The following is an 18,153-nucleotide window of genomic DNA, read 5'->3' on the forward strand; positions in this document are numbered from 1 at the left end:
TCCTGAACTACATAACAAGTTCAAGGTCAACCTGGGTTATATCAGACCCTGTCTTTTTTTAAATACTTTATTTATTTGAGAGAGACAGACAGACAGACATTATGGGCACGCCAGGGCCTTTAGCCACTGCAAACAAACTCTAGACTTATGAGCCACCTTATGCATCTGGCTTTTTGTGGGTTCTGGGGAATCAAACCTGGATCCTTTGACTTTGCTGGCAAGTACTTTAACTACTAAGCCATCTCTCCAGCCTCCCACCCCAGACCCTGTCTTTTTTTTTTTTTTTTTTTTTCCGAGGTAGGGTTTCACTCTGGCCCAGGCTGACCTGGAATTCACTATGTAGTCTCAGGGTGGCCTTGAACTCATGGCGATCCTCCTACCTCTGCCTCCCTAGTGCTGGGATTAAAGGCATGTGCCACAATTCCTGGCCAGACCCTGTCTTAAAACCACAAAATTCTAAGGCTAGGATCGTGGAGTCTAGGAAGGAGCCCAGCATGGGGGCAGTGCAAAATCCCTGCGCTGCCCTGTTCCTTGCCTGAATGTACGGTGCACGGGAGGGTGCGTTGCCTGGACATGGGCAGACACTGTCCCAAGACCTGGTGGGCTCTCAGCTCCAGTGAGCTTTTCAGGAGGCACTTTTTGTGGCTCTAGGGGGTGCGGCACCATCTGGGCCGTGTGTACAGAGAGCCTTGCTAATCTGTTGTACATGAGGAGGTGGGTCGGGAGATGTGTGGGTTTGGATTAAACGGTTTTAATTAAAGTGGCCGGGCCAGGGTGGGAGTGGACAGGAGGCAGGGAGAGCGCAGTGCCGGCGTCTGACCACGGGGACTCCACGGGCTCTTTCTTCCCGAGCGCGTAATGCATGCACGTTCTGCATCATGTGCCTAGGTTACATGCCCTCTGCCCCGTCCCCAACAAGGGACAATCAGGAGGAAATGCGACATTATTAATATTTAATTTCCCCTCTTGGCTAGCAACAGATGACTCAAGGATTAATTAGATAGAGCCGACGTAGAGGGATAGGAAATTGCCAGAGCCTGACCCCAGCCCTGCTCCTTTCCCTGGACGCTCCCCCCCCCCGCCCCCGTCTTCCTGCAGCTCTAGGTGCTTCACAAGGGAAGGGGGGAGCTGGAGGGGTGCTGAGGCCCCAAAGTCTTCCTACCGCAGTGTTCCTCAGGGTCCTCCCCAAGTCCTACACCCCCCCCTTTAATTAATGTCCCTCATAAGCTGAGAGGTCACTTCACCTCTGTTTGGGCTTCGGTTTCTCAATTCTGTAGAATGGGGCCCGTGTGGCCAGTAAGGACAGCCGGTCAGATTGCCAGCTCCCAGGCAGGGCGCACGAGCTCTCGAGGAGGTCCAGGCTCGAGGGCCTTGGTGTCCAGACAGCTGACCTCTCCTGGGGAACCTGGAGGCTCAGCTATGGCCGGCAGCTGTGTGTGGTATTGCCTTCAACTCTGCTGGGGGGGGGGGGGATGACACATTTGGAGTCCAGAACTGGCCCTATGGGAGCATTTACATCACAGAGAAAGGCCACAGGTCAGGGTTGTCCCTAACCCTGGGTTGCCCACGGCCAGGCAGCCCCAGCCTTCCCGCTCCCAGAGCCCCCCTCTCCCCCCTGGCCTGGCCCTGCCTCTGGCTCCGCTGACGCGCCAGGCTCAGGGCTGGGGAAAACACAGGCGGTGGGTTCTGGTTTGACGGCTGCACGGGTGTCCCGTGGGGTCCGAGGAGCCCGCGGGCACGTTGACAGGAAGGGAGTCGCGGGAGAGGTCCCCGCGGGCAGGGGACAGGTCGGCCTGGAGTCTGTGCGAGCTTGGTCTGGCAGGAGGGTCGGATGCCCTCGGCGGGACTCCGGAGAACAGGAGAGCAAGGCCTTAGCACAGCCGAAAAGGACGCGCTGAGAGATGGGGGTGCGCTACCCGGCGGGTGTCTAGGCTACAGGGAGAGCTTCGGGGAATGCGGGCCTGGGCTGGGCCCTTTCCAGGCCGGGCTGCTGTGGAGTGAGCGCGGTTCCAGGGGCCAGCGCGGGCCTCCGCAGGTCTCTGAACAGCAGAGCTAGAGGTCTGTCTCGCCCTTGACGGACCTGTGGCATGTTCACTTGGTCCTGGTGGGGCCCTTGTCTCTGGAAGTTGGTCAAGGGCTGTGCCAGCCTTCTAAGCCTGGGCTGGCATGACTGCAGAACACTGCAGCGTCCTTCAATGCTAATTCCACTAAAGAGGACCCAAGGGACATCAGATGGTTTCCCGTTTCCCTACAGGCGAAAGCCGTGGGAGGCAGGATTCCCTGGAGAGAAATGGCTCCTCAGGGGCTCATTGAGCCTGGCGCAGCTTCACTGGGCAGTGGTCTGCTGCTGCTGCCAGGCCTTGGAGGTCGGCCCAGGGTCAACCCCAGATCACCTTCACCGGTAGGGCGTGGGCCTGTTGAGGTCAGGTGGGCTCTGGTGAATGCTGGGCTGAACTGCTGGCCCGGCGCCTACAGAGAGACCCAGGGGTGTAGCTGGAGGCAGTGTCCGAAGACTGCTGTGCCCTCTGGGCAGCGACGCGCCTTATGATCAGTGGTCTGTGGAAAGCCAGGATGCAAAAGCTTCTTGAGGGCCTGAGGGATAGCTTAGTGGTTAAGGCGCTTGCCAGCAAAGCCAAAGGTCCCAGGTTCGATTCCCCAGTACCTGTGTAAAGCCGGATGCAAAAGGTGTCGCGTGTGTCTGGAGTTCATTTGCGGTGACTGGAGGCCCTGGCACACGCCCATTCTCTATCTGCCTCTTTCTCTCTTAAATAAATAAATAAATAAATATAAAGCTTGTTCAACTATGGGCTTTGGCTCCCCCTTCTGCCCTCATACCCCTGTCCCCTTCCCTGTCAGAGGGTACATTTTGAGCCTCCTAGTGAGACAAAAGAGCCCTTTGGGTTCAGAGGCCCTGCTACCCCACATGGCTGCGGTCTATTCCTGCTCCCAGCCTGAAGCAGTGGCAGGCAACATCATGTAAGGAAACCTGGAGCTCATTTCTTTTAGTCCCGTGTTACCCTTGGCCAATTTCAAGTGGGAAAGGAGAGAGGGAAAGATGTAACCACGCGCTGACAGTTAAAAGGCAGCCTCAGCCCGGCGCGGTGGCGCGCGCCTTTAATCCCAGCACTTGGGAGGCAGAGGTAGGAGGATCGATCCCAGTGAGTTCGAGGCCACCCTGAGACTCCGTGATGAATTCCAGGTCAGCCTGGGCTAGAGCGAGACCCTACTTTGAAAAATAAAAAGGGCATCCTCCAGTCTCCTGTCCACTGGTGCTTTGTGAGGGTTGGGGACTAAAGGGAGAGGATTTGGGGGGGGTGGCTCTCAGTTCCCAGGAGGAGGCGATCTGGTGGAAGGGCCCAGTTTAGGCTGAGCATTTCTGTCAGCTCAGGGAGGAACTTCTGGAGTTGGGGCTTGGCTTGGACCTGCTATGGAGATCGTGACTGCCACTCTCCAGGAGTGTCAGTTATTCCTCTGTTTCTGACACCTTTAAAAATATATTTTTTAAGCCAGGCATGGTGGCGCACGCCTTTATCCCAGCACTGGGGAGGCAGAGGTAGGAGGATCGCCTTGTGTCTGAGGCCAGCCTGAGACTACACAGTGAATTCCAGGTCAGCCTGGGCCAGAGTGAGACCTTGAAAAACCACAAGAATTTATTTATGTATTTATTTGCAAGCAGGAGCAGAGAGAGAGAGAAACAGAGAGAGAGAGGGAGGGGAGAGAGAGGCAGAGAATGGGCACTCTAGGGCCTCTAGCCATGGTAAACGAACTCCACATGCATGCGCCACTTTGTGCATCTGGCTTTATGTGGGAACTGGGGAATTGAACTAGGGTTGATAGGCTTAACTGCTGAGCCGTCTCCTCTCCAGCTGTCTCTGACCTTTTGGCTCTCAAATCTGTTAGTTCCTTTGCATGGGGTTCATGGGCGAGAGCTGCAATGGCACTTAGGGGCTTTCTGGTGTCCAGTTGCCTCACCACATGGGTAGGGAAACCGAGGCTCAGAAAAGAAAATCATTCTTGCCCACCATCCCCTACCAGATCTTGGCTGAGAACCTGATCTCCCTCCCCCCCAACCCTTTATGTACCCACCATTGCCTGCGTGAGCTCGGCTTAGGAGCAGGTGGGGAGAGGTGTAGGAGGAGAGCAGGAGGCGGGAGGCGGGTCCTCAGAGGAGGGGAGCAGCCACTGCGTCTGCCCTGCTCCGATGTGCAGGCTGCTGGTGGGAGCCACTGGAGCAGGGGCCTCGGCGTCGAGCCCGTGAGGGTAAGAGTACCTAACCTGCCGGAGCTAGACCCCTCCTCCGGAACGGACACCACAGGGATGTCTCGCTTCTCCCACAGGGGCAGCGTGGTGTCCTTTAGGTGGTCATGGGGTCATTCGCTGGACAGTTTGATGGGGATGGAGCAAGATGAGCCGGGCTGGGAAATTAGCCTCACGAGAGAAGGCAGGTGCGATTGGGAGGAGACATTTGCAGAATGGAGGGTCATGGCACTGGCGGGAAGGGCAGGCGCCCAGGGGAGCTGCCAGGCTGCCATGGAAGCTCTGAGAAGCAGAGGGCAGCAACGTGAAGAGCTCAACTCTGACTTGCTGCTAACTCGGTGCTCCTCTAGCTTGAAACGTTTCTTTGGCCACAAGTCCAGGCGGGGCGGGTCATGACCACAGCACCTGGGCCAGACGGGTGGGTATAGGAGGGGCATGAAAGTGTCTTGGGTAGTGTGGGAAGTCAGAGAGGACCCTGGCTTCATCTGCAGCCTCCCCTGCGGAGGTTCGAGAAGGTGCCGCCACCTTGGCAAGGGTTTGGGTGTAGGTTGCGATGGGAATTCTCTGGGACCAGTGAGCTCCCTGGGCCTCAGCAGAGGAGACCAGAGGCCCAGCTCTTTGGCATCCTGTTTGTGACCACAAGGCAAGGCATGGGTGGGGGAGGGTGTCATCCGCAGAGTGGCACCTGGCACGGAGCCCCGGGGCGGTGGCGCCCAGCTTGGTTCGGCCGCTCACCGGGGACCCTCTTTCTCTCCCCGCAGCTGCCTTAGAACCCCAAGGCTGAGCCGAGCAATGCTGGAACCCCCCGGAGAGGGCATGACTTCAGGAAAAGCTGAGTCACCTGTGAGAACGCCTCTGGGGAACCCCTTGAGGGGACACTCGTGGCTCTTGTGAGGAAAGAGCTGCGGGGACCCGGGCAGGCGGACGGCTGGGCCGCAGCTATGGACCGTGAGCTGACCGAGGCCCGCGTCCTTGCCGAGCCCGCCCGCCTGCGGCTGCTGCCACCATGGGCTCCCCGGTGTACATCACGGTGGAGCTGGCCATTGCTGTGTTGGCCATCCTGGGCAACGTGCTGGTGTGCTGGGCCGTGTGGATCAACAGCAACCTGCAGAACGTCACCAACTACTTCGTGGTCTCGCTGGCGGCGGCTGACATCGCGGTGGGCGTGCTCGCCATCCCCTTCGCCGTCACCATCAGCGCGGGGTTCTGCGCCGCCTGCCACGGCTGCCTGTTCTTCGCCTGCTTTGTCCTGGTCCTCACGCAGAGCTCCATCTTCAGCCTCCTGGCCATCGCCATCGACCGCTACATCGCCATCCGCATCCCGCTGCGGTAAGCCAGGGGCTCGCGTCTACACGTAAGGCATGGTCTGTGGCCGTGGAGGACCGGGGGGGGGCTGCCCAGGGCCGGACGTCTCTTGTGCCAACACAGCTGATTCCCATGGGCGCCCAGTACCTCGGCCCCCCCCACACACACACATCCAGGCCCTTCCAGGCCACGTGGTTTAAGGCTGTCTCTGTAGCCAACCACGTTTGGTTACCGGCAGATGAGAATGGCTTGACCTCAGCACCCCAGCCAGGTGCCCCCGTGTGCCATTCCCCACACATCAGAGCAAAATGCCCCGCATGAATTGAGGTGGGTGGGGTGCCGCTGGAAACCACAGGACCTATCTCAGCTAGGAACCTGCCGCCCCCTGCCCCCCGCCCCCACCAGCCTTTTCCCAGTGTGCACATTAAGAGAGCGAGTGACCCAGAGAGGGGAAGTGACTTGGCCAAATGCCACCGTGAGTCACTTGGACTTTAAATGCAAATGATGTTGCTGCTCAGCTCTGGGGTGACAGTCTGCAATCGGGGGCTCGCTGAAGGAGGGTTTTTTTTTTGTGTGTGTGTGTGTGTGTGTGTGTGTGTTGGGTTTTTTTTTTTTTTTTTTTTTTGGTGACTCTCTGTGAAGTGACTATAGCCAAGGGTTATGTAAATGGAACCTTTCCCCACTGAGGGTGACTTGACCTGTACGGCCCCTGACCACCCAGGTCACATAGATGAGCTAGAAACTGTGTCCTCTCCACCCACCCCATCCCCCACTCCACTTCCCTGTGTCTCCATCACCACGGAACTGGCTCCTGCAGCCAAGGTGACTACAGGCCTTGAGGTAGACCTCCATGACAGGGAATCAGAGTGCACAGTCCCCAGGAGGCCCGCGCCTGTGGAGCGAGCACTGGTAAAGCCCCTTTGAGTTGAGAGGACCCAGCATATTGAGGAGGCTTGGGCTTTGTGGGCAATGGAAAAACCAGCGTCAAATGTGAAGGGGCCCTTAGAGGTCATTTCCTTCCTCTCATATTCTGGATGGAAAAAGGAGGCCCTGAGGAGGGAGACGGCTCTCTGACGGCTACAGTAGGAAGTTGGTAGCCGAGCTGGGATTGTAGCTCCTGCCATATCTGTGACATCAGTTTTCTTTGGGGGGAGTGGTCTTGGGTGGCTCAATTTCCTAGAAGTTACATCTCATAACTGTTGCTATAGCCTGAGTCCTAAAGGAGAAGCGGGCACCCACACTGAGTTGTCCAACAGAAGGGTGGAACCTGTGCCTCGTGTTATCAAAGGGGACTTGGCCAGGAATGGTCGTATGTGCCTGCAGTTCCAGAACTGAGCAGGCTGAGGCAGGAGGATTATGCGTTCCAGGCCAACCAGGGCTACATATTGACGCTACCTGTTAAAAAGAAAATAAAAGCTGGGCGTGGTGGCACACGCCTTTAATCCCAGCACTCGGGAGGCAGAGGTAGGAGGATCGCCGTGAGTTTGAGGCCACCCTGAGACTCCATAGTGAGTTCCAGGTCAGCCTGGGCTAGAGTGAGACACTACCTCGAAAAACCAAAAAAAAAAAGGAAAAGAAAAGAAAAGAAAATTGGGCTGGAGGGATGGTTTAGCAGTTAAGGCATTTGCCTGCAAAGCCAAAGGAACCAGGTTCGATTTCCCAGGACCCATGTTAGCCAGATGCACAGGGGAGAGCACGCGTCTGAAGTTCATGTGCAGTGGCTGGAGGCCCTGGCACACCCATTCTCTCACTCTCCCTTTTTCTCTGTCAAATAAATAAATAAGTAAAAATAAGATTAAAAAAAAAGAAAAGAAAATTAAGCAAATAAAAACAAAAGTGGGGCCCTCTGGAAAGTCCTAAAGGGAGGCACAGTTAGAGGTTGTCTATGGGGGCAGCTTGGCCCCCACTTCCTCCACCCCCTGCCCTAGAGAGTAGACTAGATTCCTGCAATGACAGCTCAAAACATGGGAACCTAGAAAGAGAGAGTGTGCGAGTGGGGGCAGGCATCAGGTGGGCAGTGGGGCCAGAGGACTGGCATGCACTCCAGGGAGCCATGCTGAGCCCGTGTAGAGGGGGCAGCACCAGGAAGCTGTGGCTTAGCTTTCACTTTCTTCTGTGATTCTGAGAGATCAGAATGGCTGTTCTTGACTTGACCTCAACATGTTTTCCCTCCCCTTGGCCTGTCCCTCCCTAACTCCATTTTTTTTTTTTTTTTTTTTTTGAGAGCCAAGACAATGAATCCCTGTGAAATAGTAGACTGGAATGCACGGTGTGTCTGTGGGAAGTCAGCTTCCCTGCACTGGGCCTCTTTTCTCTTCTGTATAACAAGGGGCAAGACCCTCGGTCCCTCTGGGTTCACACAGGAGTGAGGGAGGCCAGTCGCTGTGCGGGAATGGTAATGCTGAGCGGGCCAGCAGGGTGGAGATTCTGAAGCTGTGAGAGGCTGATGCCTTCCTTCATTGTAGTCCAAATCTCTGACCACCCCACCCCCCGGAACCCACTGGATTTTGACCTCAGATCCACCTGCACCTTGGGCATTTGGGCCATGTGAGTAAGGCTTTGGAAAGCTCAGGCTGTTGTCTCTAGGGAGCTGGTGCGGATGGCGATACCCACCCCGCCCGTGGCATATTCCTATAACATCTTTGATCCTCCTGAACCAGCATTGTTGCCAGAGGGAGTGCCGTGACTCCTGAGTTACCTTCAGGGAGGCCAGCACCAGGGAAGGACGTCTGTGTGTCTCTTCACCTGGATGGACTCTATAGCCTCCACTGTGTCCCTGGGGACCCTTCACTCTCCTATTCCCTGAGGCCCCTGGGCACTAACTGTCTTAGGGGCTTCTGAGAGCAAGCTGGGCACGAGGGGGTGGAAGGGAGTCCGGGGCAGTAGGAGCTCTTGGCTGCTCTGAAGGTGCTGCCCAGCCTGAGTCTCACTCTTTTCTTTGTCCCCCTTCATGGCTGGGCCTCCTCTGAGCCACGTCCTGTTCCTCCGACAAGATCACAAGGTCTAGTCTTTGATGGATGCCTAGTCCTAAGCCTGCGCTATCTACCAGTATTTTTCTTTTTTTTTTTTGGTTTAAAGAGTTCAGCTTCAGAATAATCCGTCTGCTTCCCGAGTCCAGGGATCCTGTTAAGTCAGGGCAAGGCCCAGTTGGTAAGAGGGAAGCAGGTCAGAGGCAGAGCTGCCGAGGATTAAAAAAAAAAAAGTCTGGGGTGAGAGACCAGGCTCCTTTCGCAGGGTCCCCCGGTGGTCTCATTCCTGAGGAATCGGCCAGAGAACGGGGCCTGCAATCATGCCAGAAGTCCTATGAACTGAATTTCCCAGACTTCCCAAGGGCAGGAGGACTGGGCGTGGAGCTCAGTGGTAGAACTCTTGTCCAGTGTGACCAAGGCCAAAAACTTTCCCTTTGTCCTGTTGGGCAAAAAGACATAGCTACCCGGTGTGGTGGCACATGCCTTTGATCCCAGTACTTGGGAGGCAGAGGTAGGAGGATCACCATGAGTTCGAAGCCAGCCTGGGACTATGTAGTGAATTCCAGGTCAGCCTGGGATAGAGTGAGACCCTACCTGGAAAAAAGAAAGAAAGAAAGAAAGACAGACAGACATAGCTCTGTGATCTGACACTTGTCCAGCCTGTGTGGAGCTCTGAGTTCCGTCCCCACGGGCGTGGGTCAGGGTGCACTGGGAGGGAGTGCTCTCTGCAGGACCCTCTTGAGGGTCGTGCAAGATGGTTGAGGTTTGGAGGGTACGGAGCAGAGAGGTGTATCAAAGAGAAGACTTGTGGGCAGTGGTCCTGATGGAGTGAACGTACAGATGCTGTCCAGGAGAGGTGGCCTGGCTGCCGAGTGACAGAAGGAGATCGTCTGGAAGGCTGACGGGCTTGACCCTACGCACGTGGAAGGAAGCTGGGTTTCCCCTGAAGGCCAGACATTCTTTAGTTCTCAGATCGCTGACCCCCTTAGGATAACTTGGGAGAGCTCCACATTCTCCGTAGTGTGCACGGATGTCCATGGAGCCCCTGGAATTGTGAGGTGTGCTCTTGGGACAGAGGGTGAGCCCTATGTAGTCAGGATCCCCGGGGACGGGCCACCTATAGGCTAGAGGATACAGGTATGTAGGGGGCACCTGAAATGGTGGCTGTCAGCAGCTCTGGCACCCACATCCCGTAACTCCTCTGGGCTCTGCAGAATGGCTCATTGCCATGCCGGATGGCCAGGGCACCCTTCCCGCTGCTCGGTCAGAATCTGGGGTCCAAAAGGCCAGGTTGAGACCATGCTTGTCACAGGTGCTCTTAAGCCAGGTGTGACTTGTCTGTAGTTCTGTTTGGACCCTAATGCTGTCCCAGGTCCCAGCTTCGTGATCCTCCTACCTCCCAAGTGCTGGGATTAAAGGTGTGCACCACCACACCCAGCTATGGGCTTTTTTTTTTTTTCTTCAAATTTTTATTAACAACTTTCATGATTTAAAAAAATATCCCAGCCAGGCGTGGTGGCGCACGCCTTTAATCCCAGCACTTGGGAGGCAGAGGTAGGAGGATCGCTGTGAGTTCGAGGCCACCCTGAGACTCCATAGTGAATTCCAGGTCAGCCTGGGCTAGAGTGAGACCCTACCTCGAAAAACCAAAATAAATAAATAAATAAATAAATAAAAAATAAAAAAAATATCCCATGGTAATACTCTTGCTCTCCCCTCCTTTCCCCTTTGAAACTCCATTCTCCATCATATCCCCTCCCCATCTCAGTCTCTCTTTTATTTTGATGTCATGATCTTTTTCCTCCTGTTATGATGGTCTTGTGTAGATAGTGTCAGGCACTGTGAGGTCACGGATATCCAGGCCATCTTGTGTCTGGAGGGAGCACGTTGTAAGGAGTCCTACCCTTCCTTTGACTCTTACATTCTTTCTGCCACCTCTTCCGCATTAGACCCTGAACCTTGGAAGGTGTGATAGAGATATTGCAGTGCTGAGCACTCTGGTCACTTCTTTCCAGCACCATGATGCCTTCTGAGTTGTCCCAAGGTCACTGCCATCTGAAGAGAGAAATTTCTCTACTAAAAGTGAGAGTAGCATTAATATAAGGGTACGAACATTAAGAGAAGGCTTACTGGGCAGTTTGATAAGCATAGTATTTACATTTAGCCAGCCAGCAGCACATGTTACACCCCTAGGGTGTAACACTCATGACTACCCGTTTTAAATTTTCAGTATCAGGGATGTATTCCCTCCCAAGGGGCTTTCTTTTGACGAACAAAACACTCTCTCCCTCTCTCTCTCTCTCTCTCTCTCTCTCTCTCTCTCTCTCTCTCTTTCTGTGTGTGTGTGTGCGCACGCACGTTTTGTTAAAATTGACACAAGTTGGGCATGGTGGCACACGCAGGAGACAGAGGTAGGAGGATAGCTGTGAATTGAAGGCCGACCTGAAACTGCATAGTGAATTCCAGGTTAGCTTGGGCTAGAGTGACACCCTGCCTCACAAAAAAAAAAAAAGAAAAAGAAAAAGAAAATTAATTTAAAAATTGATTTGATTTTGATGTTTTGCACAGGCACAAAGACTCCACCACTGAACTATATATACCTCCAGCTCTGTCTGCTGTTGTTTGTTGTTGTTTAGAGATGGGGTCTCATGTAGCCTAGGCCGGATTGGAATTCATTATGTAGCCAAGGATGTCCTTGAGATCCTAATCCTCCTGACTCTGCTTCCTAAGTGCTGTGTCACTATGCCCAGCTTAAAAAATAAGTAAGGGCTGGAGAGATGGCTTAGTGGTTAAGGTGCTTGCCTGCAAAGCCTCAGGACCCAAGTTCAATTTCCCAGTACCCACGTAAGCCAGATACACAAGGTGGGGCATGCGTCTGGAGTTTGTTTGCAATGGCTGGATATGCTGGCGTGCCAGTTCTCTCCCTCTCTCTTCCTCTTTCTCTCTCTCAAATAGAAATCAATAAATGAATAAATAAAAAAGGTAAGGGTTGGAGAGATGACTCAGTGCTTGCTTTCAAAGCCTGACAGCCTAGATTCCATTCCCCAGTACCCACATAGAGCCAGATGCACAAAGTGGTGCATGCATGTGGAGTTTGTTTCCAGTGTCAGGAGGCCGCCATGCCCATACTCATTCTCTCTCTCCTTGCAAATAAATGAATAATAAAATTTAAAAAAAAAATAAGCAAAAGGCCCAGCTGTAGGAGACCAGACACCTGCTCTATAGGCTGTGAGAATGAACCCGCTTAGTTACCCCGTCTGCGCACTCAGTCAGGTTGTAGGACAGCCGTAGAACACTTGTCCCACGTATACACAAAGCCCTGGGTTTGCCTCCAGCTCAGTTGGGGGTGGGGGATGGGAACTGATATAAGAGACTCAGAACTGACAAGTTCACTTGGGCTTGAGTTGCCCCTGAGCCTTGGACTATTCACAGCAAGTTCATTCTTTTCCTTAAGTCTGATTCCTGACCCCCAAAATAGAGGAACAGACTAGGTCAGAGCTCTGTTTTTTCCTTTTTAGTTTACTGACAACATGTACAATAACATCTTGTCCCCCCCCAAAACCAATAATACTCCAGCCCCTCTTGAGATCTGGGAACACTGGGTACACATTTTCTTTTCTTTCCTTTTTTTTTTTCTTTAAAAAATATTTTTTAAAATTTATTTATTTACAAGGCAGAGCGATGTAGAGAGAAGAGAGGCAGAGAGAATGGGCACACCAGGACCTCTAGCCATTACAAAGGAACTCCAGATGCATGCGCCATTTTGTGCATCTGGCTTTACGTGGCTCCTAGGAAACTGAACCCGGGTCAGTAGGCTTTGGAGGCAAGTGCCTTAGCTGCTGAGCCATCTCTCCAGCCCCTTTCTTTCTTTTTCTTTTCTTTTTTTTTTTTTTTTTTTGTCATGATGGTGATAGAATCCAAGGCCTGGCACATGCTAGGCGAGGGCTCTAGCATTAGGCACAGGGTGTGCATGGCAGCACAGACAGGGTAAGTGCATGCCAGCCTTCCCACAGGTCCCTGTGTCTACAGTCTACAGTGCACACGTGGACTGTACCCGTTCCGTGGCTGCCTAAACCGTGGACTTGAATTGCGTGTACGTTTTCCTTGGCACCTACTGCCATGCCCCTGTCCCCCAGCACTCCACAGGGACTCCCAACCTTAGGGGCCAGGCTGAGGCAGGACATTTCTGAGATGTCTAGCTTTACCTTGAGGGATAGGTAGGTTTTTGCTAGGCTTGGGGAAGGTAGTCTTGTTTTCCCAGAAGTGAACTTTTAAACATAGATTTGTCAGCACAGTCAATCAAAGAATTTTAAAATTACTTATTTATTTGTTACTTATATGCTTACATTACTTTTGATTTATTTATTACTTATTTATTTACTTATTTTCACGCACGCGCGTGTATGCGTGTGTGTGTGTGTGTGTGTGTGTGTGTATGGCCAGGTCCTCCTGCCATCATAAACACACACCACACACTTGTGCCACTTTTTGTGTCTGGCTTAAATGGGTGGCTTGGGAATTGAATCAAGACCATCAGGTTTTGCAAGCAAGTGTCTTTAACCCCTAAGCCATCTTTTCAGTCCAGAGATTTTTATTTTTTGTTGTTGTTGTTTTTTATTGAGAGGCTGGAGAGATGGCTTAATGCTTTTCTGCAAAGCCGAAGGACCCGAGTTCAGTTCCCCAGTATCCACATAAGCCAGATGCACAAGGTGGCATGTGCATCTGGAGTTCATTTGCAACGGCTAGAGGCCCTGGCATGTCTACTCTCTTCATCTTTCTCTTTCCCTCTTTCTTTCTCTCAAATAAATAAATACTTTTTTAAATACTGAGATTTAATTTAAATTTTGTTTTGTTTTGTTTTCCATGGTAAGCTCTTACTCTCTAGCCCAGGCTGACCTGCAATTCATTATGTACTCTCAGGGTGGTTTTGAACTCACTGCGATCTACCTACCTCTGCTTCCTGAGTGCTGGGATTAAAGGCGTGTGCCACTACATCTGGTATTATTTTAATTTTTGGTGTGGGGGGGGATTTGAGGTAGAGTCTCACTCTAGCCCAGGCTGACCTGGAATTCACTATGGAGTCTCAGGGTGGCGTTGAACTCACAGCAATCCTCCTACTTCTGCCTCCCAAGTGCTGGGATTAAAGGCGTGTGCCACCACACCCAGCTATTTTAAATTTTTATTCACAATATCCATAGGAGACTTGTTTTGTTTTTGAGTCTTTATTCCTTCACAAAACTGGTAGCACCCTTCCAGTGTATGTTGGGGGCTGTGGGCAGGTGAGGGAACTTCCTGGCTGGAAGATCGAGCTACCCCTAGAGTCTGGGGTTGGTAATCAGCAGAATTGGACTTTGGTATGGCTCTTGCTTATCCTAAGTGACTGCAGACAGATTACTGTCCTTCTCTGGACCCCAGCACCTTATCCATTTCCTCCTGGTCCTTAAGCTGGCATATAAATGGGATGAAAACTGTCTTAACCCCTCCATGGGGCTATGGGTGGACTTGGAGGGGAGGTAGCATCTCATTTGGCTTGGGACTTCCCCTCTTCCTTTATTCCCTAGGCCACCTTTCATCGGGGTCTCTGGAGACCCCAATCCAATGGAGAAGAAAGAATGTAGTGTGTCAGTGGCTCAGATCACCTATAGCTCTGACCTGGCTGGCCCGCCCCAGACCTGTCCTACCTCAGATCACTTATGCCTCTGAAATCAAAGTCAGGTGAAGTCATAGAAAACCTGGGGCATGGTGACCCATTTCTTTAATCTCAGTATTCAGGGGGCTGAGGTAGGAGGATCACCATGAGTTTAAGGCCAGCTATTTGGGGATACAAAGTGAATTCCAGGTCTGCCTAGGCTAGAGTGAGACCCTGTTTCAGAAAACCAGAAAAGAAAAAAAGGGAGGACTGGGGAGATGGTGTAGTGGTTAAGGCACTTCCCTGCCAAGCCTAAGGACTCAGGTTCGATTCCCTAGTACCCACGTAAGCCAGATGCACATGGTGTTGCATACATCTGGAGTTCCTTTGCAGTGGCTGGCGGCCCTGGTGCGACCATTCTCTCTCTCTCTCTCTCTCTCTTAAATGAATGAATAAATAAAATATATTTTTGGGAAAAACCTCAGGATAGTATGCCTAAGGCGAACCGTCATCTGAACATTTATACAGTTGCTTCCATTCCAACGTGCTCCTGTCCTATTGCCTCCCGGTAGCCTGTGAGAAAGGCAAGCCTTCCATGTCAGCGAGGCCAGGAAACAGGAAGAACGTAGTTCAAGACCCTTCGTCCAGCACCTGGAGGATGAACTGGGGTTCTCTGGGTTTTATTTATTATTTATTAATTTATCTGACACAGAGAGAGAACGGGCGCACCAGGGCCTCCAGCCATTGCAAACGAACTCCAGATGCGTGTGCCCCCTTGTGCGTCTGGCTAACGTGGGTCCTGGGCGGGGCAGGGGAATCGAACCCGGGTCTTTCGGCTTAGCAGGCCAACGCTTTAACCGCTAAGCCATCCCTGCAGCCCTCTCTGGGTTTCTTGACTCTTGGCCCAGCGAAGTCGTGGCTTCTCAGGCCTCTGATGTCGGTCTCCTCTTCCCCAGGTACAATGGTTTGGTGACGGGCGTCAGGGCCAAGGGCATCATTGCAATCTGCTGGGTGCTGTCCTTCATCATCGGCCTGACGCCCATGCTGGGCTGGAGCCACTGCGGCCAGCTGGAGGAGGACCGAAACGGCTCGAGCACCTGCGCCGCGGGCCAGGTGACGTGTCTCTTCGAGGACGTGGTGCCCATGAACTACATGGTGTACTACAACTTCTTTGCTTTCGTGCTGGTGCCCCTGCTGCTGATGCTGGGCATCTACCTGCGGATCTTCCTGGCGGCGCGGCGGCAGCTGAAGCAGATGGAGAGCCAGCCCCTGCCCGGGGAGCGCACCCGGTCCACGCTGCAGAAGGAGGTCCACGCTGCCAAGTCGCTGGCCATCATCGTGGGGCTCTTTGCCCTCTGCTGGCTGCCCTTGCATATCATCAACTGTTTCACGTTCTTCTGCCCCACGTGCAGCCACGCCCCGCTGTGGCTCATGTACCTGGCCATCATCCTCTCCCACAGCAACTCCGTCGTCAACCCTTTCATCTACGCCTACAGGATCCGTGAGTTCCGCCAGACCTTCCGCAAGATCATTCGCAGCCACGTGCTGAGGCGGCAGGAACCCTTCAAGACGGCGGGTACTGGTGCCCGGGCCTTGGCTCCCGAGGGAGAGCAAGTCAGTGTCCGCCTCAACGGCTGCCCCCAGGGGATGTGGGCCAACGGCAGCGGACCCCATCCTGAGCGGCGGCCCAATGGCTACACCCTGGGGCTGGTGAGCGGGAGAGGTGCCCAGGGGTCCCATGGAGACGTGGGCCTCTCAGATGTGGAGCTTCTCAGCCACGAGGAGTACCAGGGAGCATGCCCAGAGCCTCCAGGACTAGAAGAAGAAGACCCCCTGAGCAGGGACAAAATGGGGATGTCCTCATGGTCCTCGGGATTTTCCCCTTCCTGAGGGGAAGAAGTCTACCCTGTTGGTTGGCTGGACCAGTCTCACTGGGAGAAGAAGAGCACGTGCCAGGAGACCCACCGGGCATCTGGTTCCTTCCTTGGACCGAGAGAGCACCAAGCTGCACTGGCATGAGGTCCAGCAAGAAAAGCCTGGGGTGCAAGGAATAGATGTTTCACGCTGTCAGGCCTTTTCCTAGGCAGCATCGTTACTGGGCAGGGCCCAGTCTCCCACTCTGGAAGCATCTAGAAGCTCTCCTTTTGTCTGCAGAGCTGTAGCTTAGCAGACTGTCCTGGCCTGAGGCCGGGGAATGGCTGCTTCGGGTCTCCTCCACTATGTATCCACCACCTTCCTCAGACCCTCTAGGGCTCAGGGAGCTGCTGGCCTGGAAGTGGCACTGAACTTTTTTTTTTTTTTTTTTTTTTTTTTTTCCAGGAGAAAGATGTAAGTGTAAGGAAATCCTTTCTATTTTATTATCTCCCCGGGCTGCTGGGTCTGGTGTCGATCCTGTTGTTAGCCTGGCACCGAGAGTCTACCCAGGGAGTCTCAGGCAGCCCACACAAGCTGCTGTATACTTAGCCCCCGGGGTCATTTCTCGGGGTGACAGGGCTGGGTTAGAGAACAGGACTTGGAATGGGAACAGGGCCAGAGCACAGGCTGCAGCCCCAGGGGAGAGGTCGGGGCCGGCAGACTATGGGCCTGAGCCTGGGTAGCTCAGAGCTGCCACATCAGAGGCCCTGTCTCACTGCCTTTCTGTCTAAAGGGAATGTTTTTTTGTTTTTTTTTTTCCTGAGATCAAATAAAATGAGCCACATTGTGTTTTAAGCTTGTCCAATGATAATGGTGTCTGAGTTTTATTTTTAATATATTTTATTTGTTTGAAAGAGAGAGAGAGAAAGCAGGCATGCCAGGGCCTTCAGCCACTACAAACAAACTCCAGATGCATGCGCCCCCTGGGTCCTGGGGAATTGAACCTAGGTCCTTTCGCTATGCAGGCAACCACCTTAACCGCTAAGCCATCTCTCCAGCCTTTAGTTTGTTTGTTTGTTTTGTTTTTCGAGGTAGGGTCTCACTCTAGCTCAGGATGACCTGGAATTCATTATGTAGTCTCAGGGTGGCTTCGAACTCACGGCGACCTTCTACCTCTGCCTCCCGAGCGCTGGGATTAAAGGCGTGGGCCACCACACCTGGCAGTGTCTGATTTTTTCCCCCCACTCGATAGGCAGGTCTGAGGCGCAGGTGCTGTGTGCTGCCCACCAGAGTGTTGCCACTGTCACCCTGGCATCGCTGGCACAGAGCATCCGACCAAAAGCAGCTTGTGAGAGGGAAGGGTTTAATTTGGCTTACAGACTCGAGGGGAAAATGGTGGCTTGGGCAGATGCTGGGCATCAGCTGTGCCACAGCAGGTGAGCGACACTAGCCGGAGACTGTGCCAAACACTGGCAGGAGGAAGGTGTGGCTGTGGCACCCATAAGCCCATCCCCAGTAACATACCTCCTCCCAGAGGCTCCAACTCCCAAACTGCCATCGGCTGGGGATCAAACATTCAGAACATGTAAGTTTGTGGGGGACATCTGAATCACACCAGCACAGATGTGTGTGTGTGTGTGTGTGTGTAGATGGACAAAAGCTACATCATTACCTGCCCCGGAGACCCCCTTGGCTCCTGTCCCCCGCCCCCAAGGTATAGGCTACCTGGTCGCTCCAGAACCCAAATGCCCATATGAGGCCAGGGGGAAGGGGTAGACCTGCCTTCCTACCAGAGGCACCTCACAGGCTCCCTCGGAGAGGGTGCTCTTTGTTCAGCCACTGTCCCCACAACCGGAGCCCTCCAGGCTTCGGTCAAGGCGAGAGGACCCAGCTCCTCCCTCCCTGTCACCTTCTTCGTGTCCTAAGAGGAAGATCTCAGAGCTGCCCCGCTGTTGCGGTCCGGTTCTCATTGCTGGTAGAAATCACCCAACCAAGAGCAGCTTCTGGGAAAAAGAGGTTTATTTTGGCTTACAGGCTCGAGGGGAAGCTCCACGATGGCAGGGAAAACAATGGCATGAGCAGAGGGTGGACATCACCCCCTGGCCCACATAAGGTGGACCACAGCAACAGGAGGGTGTG

The 18,153-nt window shown here is 53.5% G+C and overlaps 1 protein-coding gene across 1 annotated transcript; it reads left to right on the plus strand.

The window, feature by feature from the left end:
* Positions 1–5,180: 5,180 nt before the first annotated feature.
* Adora2a (adenosine A2a receptor) lies at positions 5,181–16,869 on the plus strand. Its single transcript, XM_004672791.2, has 2 exons — positions 5,181–5,586; positions 15,117–16,869. Exons 1-2 carry the CDS (start codon positions 5,264–5,266, stop codon positions 16,048–16,050), a joined length of 1,257 nt encoding a protein of 418 aa, XP_004672848.2. The 5' UTR covers positions 5,181–5,263; the 3' UTR covers positions 16,051–16,869.
* The last annotated feature ends 1,284 nt before the right edge of the window (positions 16,870–18,153 follow it).

Source organism: Jaculus jaculus, chromosome 13 (assembly GCF_020740685.1).
Source record: "Jaculus jaculus isolate mJacJac1 chromosome 13, mJacJac1.mat.Y.cur, whole genome shotgun sequence".
NCBI classification, from domain to species: Eukaryota; Metazoa; Chordata; class Mammalia; order Rodentia; family Dipodidae; genus Jaculus; species Jaculus jaculus.

Coding starts and splice junctions, on each gene's coding strand:
- Adora2a (XM_004672791.2), top strand. CDS start 5,264: ATGGGCTCCCCGGTGTACATCACGGTGGAGCTGGCCATTGCTGTGTTG. Junction 5,587..15,116: donor GCCATCCGCATCCCGCTGCG/GTAAGCCAGGGG, acceptor CCTCTTCCCCAG/GTACAATGGTTTGGTGACGG.